Source organism: Siphateles boraxobius, unplaced genomic scaffold (assembly GCF_051911475.1).
Source record: "Siphateles boraxobius isolate OS27281-9 unplaced genomic scaffold, OSU_SipBor_1 41, whole genome shotgun sequence".
NCBI lineage: Eukaryota > Metazoa > Chordata > Actinopteri > Cypriniformes > Leuciscidae > Siphateles > Siphateles boraxobius.
In genome coordinates this window covers 20,475,091-20,487,215 of record NW_027509042.1, presented here as the reverse complement: position 1 = coordinate 20,487,215, position 12,125 = coordinate 20,475,091, and the positions used below count along the sequence as shown (strand labels likewise).

Sequence of the window (12,125 nt, the reverse complement as noted above, 5' to 3'; positions counted from 1 at the left end):
GAGGTATTTGACGTTCCCAAATTTTCGGTTGATGTTGAGTACAGACTTCGTCAAGGTAACCTGTTGTATCTCAGGGATGGAACCTATCTTAAGGTGACTAAAGAGTTGAAACATGATATCCTAGAGAAACTGGCTGAGACCATGTATGCATTTAAAGCATACCCAGAAAAGGAAGATTTTGAAGCCGTTGCTAAAGCCTTAGTACAAACTCACCCATGTCTCCAAGAATCAGGGTCATCCTCCGGCTGGATTGGATGGAAGAACAGTCTGAAGTTCAAGATGGGTAATTATAGAACTAAAATGCACCAGATTGGACGAGTTGATGTCACTGTCAATGGTGGTAAACGTGGAAGGTACACTGCAAATGCCGACCCTCCTCACAAAGGCATAAAGAAGCCAAGGAAAGGGGAAATAAATTTCCTACCTGAATATCCAGAGGGGAAGGATGACCACATCCTGGAAGAAGCTCGCCAGGTTTTGGTCAATGAAATGATGAAGACAAAGCCAAATGGGTCCCTTGTTAAGAGAGAGATGGACCTGACGTTTGCGCTTCGGAGAAAAGAAGTTGTCCAAAACAAGCCTGCCATCAGCCAGATGGTACATCGATGGCCAGCTCTTTTCACAGAAAGCCAGGTATGTATTACTGTTTAAAAACGACGTATGCGTCACTGTAATGTTGAATACAATTTGTCCAGAGATTCTTGTTTTTAGCTTCTTATGCAATACATGTTTTGTTTCAGGTTTTCTACGAGTTCACCAGAGTGGTGGGGAAAAGTTTGCAAGAGAATTTCTTTGATGAACTTGACCGTTTCTCTCCAAGGCTGATGGACCTCTTTAGGAAGAAGAAAGGACTGACCGGCCAGCTTTTAGCTGAGCTTTTACGTCACACAAAGGTGGGTTTGACTACATCTTTCCTTTCTCTGTTCATCTCTTTTGTCTTTTCTTTTCTTCTCTATCTCTTTCTTTCTTCCCATCTCATTTCCCTTAATCGTCTCCTTTACTCTCTTCATTACCTAATTTTCTTTTTTTTCCTCTCCATTTTTCTCTCCTTTTGTCTTGTACATAAACATTGTGGTGAATGTCTGGAATTTATTTGATAAATACATGTGCAGTGTTACCCACAGAATTAGATTCTATTTGCGGTGGTGTGGTGTTTGATTAAGGCACAACAAAAGGGTTAAATATATCATATATTACACATTTCCATTGCCAACACTTAGTGTCAGATAACTTAAAGACATTGCTATTGCTACATTGCTATGCCATTGCTACACTTTCTATGACTGCTCCACAGACTTCTTGTTGCAAATTTTGCTCATACACACACACCAACCTGGAGGTGGACACAGACACACACACACACACACACACACACACACACACACACACACACACACACACACACACACACACACACACACACACACACACACACAAACAAACCTGGAGATGGAGGTAGACACATTCACACCAAAAAGGACCTGGAGGTGGACACACACACACACACACACACTAAAACTTACTGACACACTCAAACACAGGCTCACACACACTCACACACAGGCTCACACACACTCACACATTCAAAAAGACTCGCGTACACAGATTCAAACACTCACACACACTCAAACACTGACTCAGACTCACACAGGCTCACACACACACACACAGGCACACACACACCGACATGGAGGTGGACACACACACACACACACACACTGATATTGATATTGTGGCGGGCCACCACAAATTAATGATTGTATGGGAAACCCTGATGTGATTATCCTTAGCAAGATATGTTTTAACTCTTGTGTCATCTATCTTGCAGACCACTGAGCCAACAGACATCAGGTGCCTATGTCTTCGGGGACTGCCTGTCATCTTGGCGGATGATTCTTCTGCCTTCTTCAAGACATGCTCTGTAAGTTAATTTGTTTTGTTAATGTTGCAGGTGCATGCTCCTTTGGTCTAAATTTTAGCTGTTAATGAACACTTCCATTCATTTTCAGAATTATTTGATCAGCATCAGTGTCTCCATTAATTCTCTATTTAATGGCCGAACAAAGATAGTTTACCCACTTTCAGTCCCAGTCCTATTGAAAAAGTAGAAAATTTCTCCCAATAACTAAGGTTGTATGAATCCTTTTACAATTGCCCAATTAGTTTTTGACTTTACTGTCACCGGTTGGAACTTGTGAAATTGTTTTTGGGTCTAAAACTCAAATGGGAAGTTCTGATTGAACTTGTTAGATTCTGGTTGCTCCAGTCATCAAATATCTTATTGTGTATGTTACTTTCAACTGGTAAAGTAAAAAAAAAAAAAGCAATTAAGGTGAAAGGTACTGAGAGTCATAAAAAAATGTTTCAGCACGACTGTGACTGAAAGTGGGTAAACCCCCATATTTTGGGCAAAGTGTTGCAAACTCTACAGATCCGAATATGGCATTTGATAAAAATTCAAGACTGGTATCGTCCTTTTAATATAAATTACTTTCAGTGTGGTTCATATTGTACAATGCTTTTCATTATAAACAGTCACAGGTTATTTTTGGTGGACAAAACACCATGGTCTAACTGGCATGTTTATGTTCTCTCCTTGTCAAAACGTTTGTTTCACTGTTAGGATGTAACTGACAAGGACTCGTACATTGAAACTCCAGTGGGTATTCTCTGCCTTGGTCAAGAAAATACCCAGCTCAACCCATCCAGAGTAGGGATCATCTTGGAAGGGTCTGTGGTAATGGATGAACTGGCCAACCTGCCTCAGGCCTTCTGTGTCCTTTTTGGACTGATCTATACCCTGCACCTGGACTACCCCAAATGCATGAAAAACACTTTCAACTTTATTCAGCAAGTAATGCTCAAACTGGGTAGAAGTGAGCTGGTACCCAAAATTCAAACTTTGAAAAATCAGCTGGAAGCATAAAACGGGGTTCGAAGTGGCTCTACTACTGTTCCAGATTTGTTTGCCACAGTTTGTAACGTTGGACTTTTATGAAAATGTTTACCGTTGTGTATGGTTTGAGGTACATGTGTCCTGTGGTATTTGCACTGATTTTTTGCACAAGATTCCATGACACAGGCTTTGATAAAATTTAATGTCAAATTAGTTGGGTATTTTAGTTACATTACCAACTAAAAGGCAGATGTCCTAGTGCATTTTGGATTTTCAAGATATATAGTGTAGATATTTTAGTCATGTTTAGCCATATAAATGGGAATGTTATATAAATTACATATATATATATATATATATTGTAACTATATAAAAATTTTCCCTTACAGGAGTGTAAGCTATAATACAGTTTTAATGTGATTTGTTGTGATGTACACATGCTTGAGCACGATAAGTGTTTTTGTTGGCATGATGGTGCTTTGTTTTATGCAATGTTCAGGGCATGAATGAAACATTTTGCCACTGTTTCAGTCTTATGATTCAAGTTTGAATCATGCAACAACCTGTAAGTTAATGCTGTTCTCAAATAAAACGGTAAAAAAAATGACTTTTGTATTGCGTATTTGTCTTAATTTAAATGTTCTAGTTTAGTAAATTCAATGAATACAAAGGTCTAGTTACTTTAACTTAAAATAGTAAGTGGAGTTTGTGTGACAAGACAATTAATATTACAAGACATTGTAAGTTAAATCAACTTGGCATTCAGTGTTTTGAACTTAAAATAATAAGTCCACCCATTCATTCATTTAAGTTAAATGCACTCAAGTTTTCATAACCCATTACTTAAAATTTTTAAGGCAACCGGTTTCCTCAAATTTTTTAAGTGAATTCAACTTATCCGGGCTTACAGTGTATTACAGTATATATATATATAATATAATATATTATAGGGGTGGAACGGTACAAAGAAGTCACGGTTCGGTTCATACCTCGGTTCAGACATCACGCTTCGGTACGATTTCGTTACAATGGAGTGAAAAGCAAAACAAAAATGCAGAAGGCATTTTTATAAATGTCTTAAGCCTTGTATTTTTTAAATAAGTTTTATTAATAAAGGCATAGAACCAGTTTATTTGTAGTGCACTGACAATAGTTTTATATAATTGAATTAGTTTATTAATTAAATTAATAAAAAGACTAATACCTTGCGATATGTTTGGTATGTTTGAATGTATTTAAAATTAATTTGCCATATTTCAGATCAATATATTTGTTTTTCTTAATTTTAATTAAGCCTAACTTTCTGAATTATAAATAATTGATTTCCGTATAAAATAATACTAGGCTACAATTAAAAACCACATTTGATTTTCTTTTTTTAATCAATGTAGAATGTGTAACTTAAAAGTAAAACTGTGTGTGTGTGTGTGTGTGTGTGTGTGTGTGTGTGTGTGTGTGTGTGTGTGTGTGTGTGTGTGTGTGTGTGTGTGTGTGTGTGTGTGTGTGTGTGTGTTTGTGTGTGTGTGTGTATGTGTGTGTGCGTGCGATTTTGGTTGGGTGACAGTTGGTTACAGTTTGACAAAAGCACAATGTTGTGTTTTATTGCGAGTGTACACAAATATATGTAAACACTTTGCAGTTTGAATTATATGTTTACGGAGTATGTTTTTGTTTCCACTGTTCGATCGCGCCCGCGCCCCTCTCTCTCTCTCTCTCTCTCTCTCTCTCTCTCACACACACACACACCGTTCGATCGCGCCCGCCCCTCTCCCTCTCTCGTGCGCTTACACACACACACACTTCAGCATTGCAATATTGACATCGCAATTTGTTCATTATGCTGCGTTCAGACCAAACGCGAATTGAGCGAATTTTATCGCTATTTAGAGTTTTATTTATTTTTATACCGTGTAGGCTATTCTACGTGTAAATTCGTGCACCGAACCGTGACGCCCGTAACGATTCGGTTCAATACGAATACATGTACCGTTCCACCCCTAATATATAACCTTGGGCTCAGAAAGGGGAAAAGAGTAAAGCATCAGCTGAGGTGGAACATGTTTCAGTCCTGCCTAAGAATGGTAAAAAGGAGACTTGTAAAGACTAAAAGTGATGGAAGAGATATGGAAGAGACAGCCCTCATGTAGGGCCAGCGGTTGCAGTGGATATGTATATCTGTTGATAAGGCTTTCAGTACAGAAACAGTATTTACAGAGCCTTTTAGATACAGATCAGCCACAGAGAAACAGCTCCGGCCTTTATTATTCCGTGTGAATCTTCCCTCATTTACCCAGGATGCCATCGGCTTTATTTCGCCTCCAAATACCCTCATCCACACATTGCACAGCTGTGTTTGGATGACAAACCAGACAAAGTTACTGTTGATTTGGAGAATGGATGGCAACAAATGTCTGCCTTTGTTGGGTCTGGAGCAAGACCTCCCAGAGCTGAGAAAGCAACAGAATTAAAGACATAACTGGGAGCAAAAATAAAGGCAGATGCTATTCTGAGGAAAGGTTATTAACATCTCAAATGTCACAATGTGCATTTTGTGAGCCAGGCAACTTACAAATGACTATGTGCTAATGTATTGAAAGCAATCAAATCTTAAACATCATTCTGAGTTTACTTTTAGCCATATGACTATAGAGTGCAACAGTGCCCACCCACTTTTTCTTTGGCATTCTTTTTCTTTGGTTCCGGATTTATTTTATTCCTTTCTTCCATTGGGATTTAAAGATATAGCCTATATATTATTTGGTAATATTAAAGTATATAAATATATGTTATATTTATATGTTAATATGTTAATTTTATTGCAAAATATGTATATTTAAGTATTCGAAGAGTGTTTTTGTTGTTGTTGTTGTTGTTGTTGTTTTTTGGGGGGGGGGTTGTTGTTTGTTTGTTTTTAGCAAAAAAAACTTTTTTTGCAGTTGTTTTGCAGTTGGAAACAACTTGATTATGTCATTAGGACTTAAGCCCTTAGTGGGCGGAGTTAACGAGATCTTTTGGCTTGTTTCGACTCTGATTGGTGGAATTTTCTGGACAGTATCATGGGTAATGCAGTTTTTAACCATGAATTCTGTAAAACAAAGTTGAAATAATGCAGGCTGTCAGTATCAACAGAAGCAAATCGATTGACTGCCTTGTAGTTTGCAGTAGGGGGTGACACTTTAGAATACTGTTCTGTCATTCAACTGAGCGTTATTATTTACTAATTCGTACTTCGTCATTTACTCATTTGAGTTTCTTGTTAGTAGTAACTTGAATGTATTCTAAATGTATTTAAAATGAACAGTACTTTAAAGTGTTAGACAATATGACTGTCTTTATAGGTTTATAATAATGATAAAATTAAAAAGTTGGTACTTCTGGATTCCGACTGTTGCACTCTATTGAAAATACCGGCAATACTTTCTTACTGAACATACAACTGTATTTAGCTTCATTTTTTATTATTTTAATAAACATTATAAATATTTGAATATATATCAAATAAATGTATTTAGCATAATTAATAAATGAATATTTAATAATAATAATAATATGTATTTAATAATATATTTATTTAATAAAAAATATTGTTTTTTTCAGCATAAAGAACACTTCTTGGTCTTTTTGAAATTACACTAAATTCCACTAAGAATGTCATCATGATTTTGTTCTTTTATGGTTTTGGTCCAAAAAATGTTCACATGGAGATACAACAAAGAAAAAGACCGTTTGAAGCTCTGATTCAGCAGTGAGGGTTTGAGCTTTTATTGTAACATTAGGATTTAAACCATTAAGTATTTTTTTTTTAAAAGTAGAATCTTTTAACTAATTTAATGCTTGATAAATTTAAATTTGGACACTGGTGGTTCTGCTTTGCACACTGTGAAAAGAAACTATAGAACAGAAAACAGCAACAATGTATGAAAGCGTCTTCTTTCCTCATGTGAAAAACTGCAAGGAAACACACACCGGTTTTCTTCTTTTGACACTGAAATGCACAGACATTACACAAAGCATACCAATACGGATTAGAGAAAGGACGAGATTAGAGCTCATCAAAGCTGACTGGAAAGGCTCAGACATTCAGGGTAGACTTACGGCAACAAGACACATTTCATTTAGCTCTATTATTTGTTCTCTGATCAGTTTTCTGTTTCAGGCAACATGGGTGAAAGCACAGCACTTCAAAAGGCAATTACTGCGCTAGGAACAAATGTGTTGCTGCTAACTTAGACACATTTGCAATACCCAGCTATAGCTTTGTAAATAATGCTATTAATCCTAAAGCCCCCGTTGCTTTTAGCAATTCCTTTGATTATTTGGTTAATATTGGGTGACACATTTTTCATATAATGTACAGACAATTTAGGCAAAACCGTGACACATAAACAACTTGGTCTAAATTCTCTATTAAAGTGGTGGATGTGTTGGTTAGAGTTGTGGCCTAATGTTTAGCGGCATGACATAAAATGACATTCCCTTTTTTTTTCTTTTTTTTTGGATCTATAAATTTAGACAAAAATAAATAAAAATGCAAATATGAAATACTATGACTCCAATGCTCTATGATAAATGTTGATTTCTGAATTACTTTTGTTCAAATTTTGATAGTTTTGGGGATTTAAAAAAATGTCTGGGTGGTACATCTGACTTAAGATAGTATGAGTATAAGATAGCTAAAATCAGATACAAAAAAAGTGTTAAAAACAATGAAATTCTTAAAATATATATACTATGCTACACTTTATTATTTCTTATATAATAAAGTTATCATTATTATTTTCTTATATATTTTCCAAAAAATATATTTGCCAAATTCTGCCAAAAAAATCTGTCATGTGGTAATAATAATTTATTAAAGTGCCCCTATTATGGATTTTTGAAAATTACCTTTCATCTAGTTTGTAACATAGCTCTAAGTGAATGGAAACATCCTGCAAAGTTTTAAATCTGAAAGTGCACTGTATATAAAGTTCTCTTACAAGAGGTTCTCTCGTACTGCGTAATATCTTACGCTATGGGGAAAACCTCTTTTCCACGAGATATTGAAGCCAAAAATTATCCTTAATTTTGAATCAATGTAAAACGCGTTGCAGCAGCATGCAGACATAGGACTATTGGCAGAGATAGGACTACAGACTATTGGCTGACCTGCGACAACATTAGCAACCTATCTACAGAGGCCCTGCGTGACGCATATCCAATGGGGGCGCTTCGCGCCCACTACGTCACGTCCCGCCCAAATAGGCGTGGCCTTGACCTATAAATATAGCTCGACAGGTTGCTACAAACTGATTTTCATCTCTTCAGCGAAGCTCACGCATCACTGGATCCAGAGTGAGAAGCCGCGCCGTTGAGAATAAGCCTTCTGCGGGACGAGCCTCCGAATCTGAAGCCGCTGGCCTTCACCTCACCGCCTTCACTCGCCATACCTGCTACGCTTTCCGGCGTCTATATCCTTTTTACCTCTGCTGAGAGTGTGTGTTCGCCGTCGCGACTCACATACTCTATCTCTCTCTAAAAGAGCTAGCGTCTTTTTCAAGATGCCTAATTCCTGCGGCTCGTGCCGAGCCACACTCAGTGATGGGGACCGCCATGTCATCTGCGTTTCCTGCCTGGGTGAGGATCATGCGGTTCTCGCGCTCGTTGACGGTGGATGCCCTCACTATGAGCTGATCCCTATGGTGACTCTGAGGACTCAGTTGGAATCTTTCTCGGAGCCCGCACTTCTGCCCGCTGTAGTGCCGCGCCGCAGGAAGCGCCGTGCTCAGCGCGCCGCCGAGCCTTCTCCTGCCCGCCAAAGCTGGCCGGTTCGCCCGCCAGCTTCGCCGGCATCGCTCGAGTCACTCACCGACGGACAGCGGCCGCCGCCCGCCGGCGCTTCCGCCATTGAGACCCACGAAACAGCCGAGGCCTGCTGCTCTATCCTGACATCAGACAGTGAGGATTGGGCGAGCTCTGTGGACCTCTCCCCCGCTGCCCGCGAGCCTTCAGGGCTGGCATCGAGTCAGAGCTGACGCGTCTGCTCTCACAGGCCGTCGACAACCTCGGCCTCGAGTGGGAGGCGCCCACGCAGCCTGTGTGCAACCGGCTGGACGGATGCTTCCTGATGAAGGACCGCGCCCCGTCACAGTCTAGGCCCGAGCCCTTTCTTACTGAGCTTCATGAAGAAGTCGCGAAGTCATGGAACGCCCCCTTCTCGGCCAGCATGCGTATCTCTGTCTCTGCAGCATTCTCCACGGTGGACGATGCGAAAGATAGAGAGTACCTTTCTCTTCCTCCAGTGGAAGCAGCGGTAGCAGCCCACCTTTGCCCGCCCTCTGCTGGACGGCGTGCTCAGACGGTGCTACCCTCTAAAGCCTGCCGTGTGACTTCCGCCATGCACAGTCAGGCTTACACCGCCGCTGGGCAGGCTGTGTCAGCACTGCACACTATAGCCATAATGGAGATCTTGAAGGCCGACCTTCTCCGTAAAATGGACGAGGAAGGACCGGAAGCTATCAGTGTGCCGGATTTTAGAAGCGCTACAGACCTGGCTCTACGCGCTGCGAAATCTGCTGCACAGGCCATTGGGCAAAACATGGCTTCTCTCACCGTGGCTGAGAGACATCTATGGCTGACATTGTCAGAGATGACGGACTCTGAGCGCTCTGTTTTCCTCGACGTGCCCATCTCCTCAGCTGGCCTCTTTGGATCTGCCGTCAAGGATTTCGCAAACAGATTCATCGAGGTTCAGAAAACGTCACAGGCGATGAAGCACTTCTTGCCGAAGCGCTCTAGCTCCGCAGCAGGTCGCTCTAAACAGCCGTCTGCCCTGAGCTCTCAGCCGCAGCCGCAGCCCCCCGCCGCCGCTTCTCAGCGCCGCCAGGCCCGAGACCAGAAACCGCGCTCTCGCTCTTTTGGACGCCACCCCCCTCCGCGCAGGCCCCGGCCAAGGGTTCAGATAAAGCCGGAGGTCTCAAAAACTTTCTAGCCTCCCTAGGAAAACGACGGTGTTCAAATCCCGCTGCGGCCGGATTTTCACCAAAACTTCCCGCTCGTTCAGTTCCAAACAATGTGACTGTTCCAGTGTATTTCGCAGTAAACAAGCCGGTACCACAGCCCGCTTGCCTGCACACAAACGCCGTTTTTCAGATACATCTCAAAAAGAGTGTATTTTCTGGTATTCCGGCCATGGCCGATGGTGTTATGCGTGTTATAAGAATGCCCACAAATCAGTGCCCATTCCTACACACAGACACAGCCCGCCATAGTACAGGGCTCAAACACTACATGTCCCGAGGTTTCTGTAAAAACGAAACCAACACACATTCAGTCCATTCAGGACCATAGAACCTTTATCTCAGGCTCAGAGCGAAGGGGGTGTATACAGCAGATATTTTCTGGTACCGAAAAAAGACGGGGGTCTCAGACCCATTCTAGATCTGCGACAGCTGAACAGAGTGCTTGTGAAGCACCAGTTCAGAATGCTTACAACCAGGAAAATCATCGCGCAAGTTCGCCAGGAGGACTGGTTTATGTCAATAGATCTGAAAGACGCTTAATTCCAAATACAAATAGCGTCACGTCCCAGGCGATTCTTGAGATTCGCCTTCGAGGGCCAGGCATATCAATACACAGTCCTGCCATTCGCCCTGTCCCTGGCACCCCGTACATTTACGATGTGCATGGACGCGGCTCTCGCACCCCTGAGACTTCGGGGCATGCGAGTTTTTAACTACTTGGACGATTGGCTGATTCTAGCTCGATCACACTCAGAGCTCATAGAACACAGGACCATATTACTCGAGCATCTCGAGAATCTGGGTCTCACAGTCAATTGGGCGAAAAGTTTGCTGTCTCCCAGTCAGAAAATTTTTTTTCTGGGTACAGTACTGGACTCGCTGTCCATGACAGCACGTCTGTCGCCGGAGCGCGGACTGGACATTCAGCGCGCCGCGAAATCCTTCCGCCGCGGCTCTATAGTCCCGCTCAAAAGGTTTCAGAAAATGCTGGGCCTCATGGCCTCAGCATCTTCGGTACTCCAGCTGGGTCTGCTTCGCATGCGCCCACTGCAGTTATGGCTGAAAGCGCGAGTTCCACCCTGGGCATGGACCTCTGGTCTGTTTCGCCTCAAGGTCGATCTAAAATGTGTCTCAGCTCTGGAACCTTAGAAAGCAACCGACTAGTATCAGTCAGGTGTGAGCCTGGGGACTTTCTCAAATGTGTGAAGGTGGTGTCCACGGACGCCTCCACCTCGGGATGCGGAGCGCTGCTCGAGGGCAGACCGTTCTTCGGCCAGTGATCAGAACAGGAAAAGCTTCTACACATAAACTGTCTGGAAATGATGGCAGTCGACAACGCGCTAAGGCACTTCTGTCCCCAGATAAAAGGTCACCATGTCTTGGTCTGGTCGGACAACATGTCAGAGGTGGCATAGATAAATCACCAGGGTGGCATCAGATCCCGAAACCTTTACAGGCTGACAGATTGCCTCCTGGTCTGGGCTCAGCACAACCTGCTTTCACTGAAAGCAGCGCATGTGCCTGGTCACCTGAATCTGGGACCGGACTGACTGTCCAGACACAATGTTCCAGCAGGATAATGGTCGCTGCACCGCAGACGATCCGACTGCTGTGGGAGACATTCAGCAGAGCGCAGGTGGACCTGTTCACGTCCCAAGAGAACGCTCACTGTCCGAACTTTTTCTCCAAGAGCAGGGATGGGCTGGCCCACATCTGGCCCCGCTGCCCTCTCTATGCCTTTCCCCCAGTATCGCTCCTGCCTCAGGTTTTGGAACGAATCAGGGAAAACGGATGCTCAGTGCTGCTTGTGGCTCCGCTCTGGACGAACCAGGCTTGGTTCCCAGTCCTGATGCAGCTGACCAGCACTGCCCCGTGGCCTATACCGTTGAGGAAAGACCTCCTCTCTCAGGCCAAAGGCTCGATTTGGCATCCTCGCCCGGATCTATGGTCGCTTCATGCATGGGCCATCAACGGGTACCCGCTAACCTCCCGGAGGGAGTGTTAAACACGATCATGCAGGCTAGTGCCCCGTCTACTAGACAGCTCTATTCCTCAAAATGGTCTGTGTTCTCTGGCTGGTGTCAAGCTTTGGGCTTTTCATCCCTAGACTGCGGGGTTACGGAAGTTCTCTCCTTCCTTCAAGAGCAGCTGGATAAGGGCAGAACCCCATCCACGCTCAAAGTGTATGTGGCGGCCATAGTGGCGTTTACTAAACCGGCGTCTGGCCA

At 42.7% G+C, this 12,125-nt stretch overlaps 1 protein-coding gene and 1 long non-coding RNA gene across 2 annotated transcripts in view; one reads left to right on the top strand and one right to left on the bottom strand.

The window, feature by feature from the left end:
- Window positions 1-572: 572 nt before the first annotated feature.
- Window positions 573-2,989, top strand: LOC143706698 (uncharacterized). Its single transcript, XM_077198926.1, has 4 exons — window positions 573-633; window positions 741-893; window positions 1,829-1,921; window positions 2,624-2,989. Exons 1-4 carry the CDS (start codon window positions 595-597, stop codon window positions 2,924-2,926), a joined length of 588 nt encoding a protein of 195 aa, XP_077055041.1. The 5' UTR covers window positions 573-594; the 3' UTR covers window positions 2,927-2,989.
- Window positions 2,990-5,038: 2,049 nt separating this feature from the next.
- The window catches only part of LOC143707226 (uncharacterized), a 43,480-nt gene continuing 36,393 nt past the window's right edge, over window positions 5,039-12,125 (bottom strand). The window contains exon 3 of the long non-coding RNA XR_013193113.1: window positions 5,039-5,343. This is a non-coding gene — a long non-coding RNA (uncharacterized LOC143707226). The remainder of the gene's footprint in view (window positions 5,344-12,125) is intronic.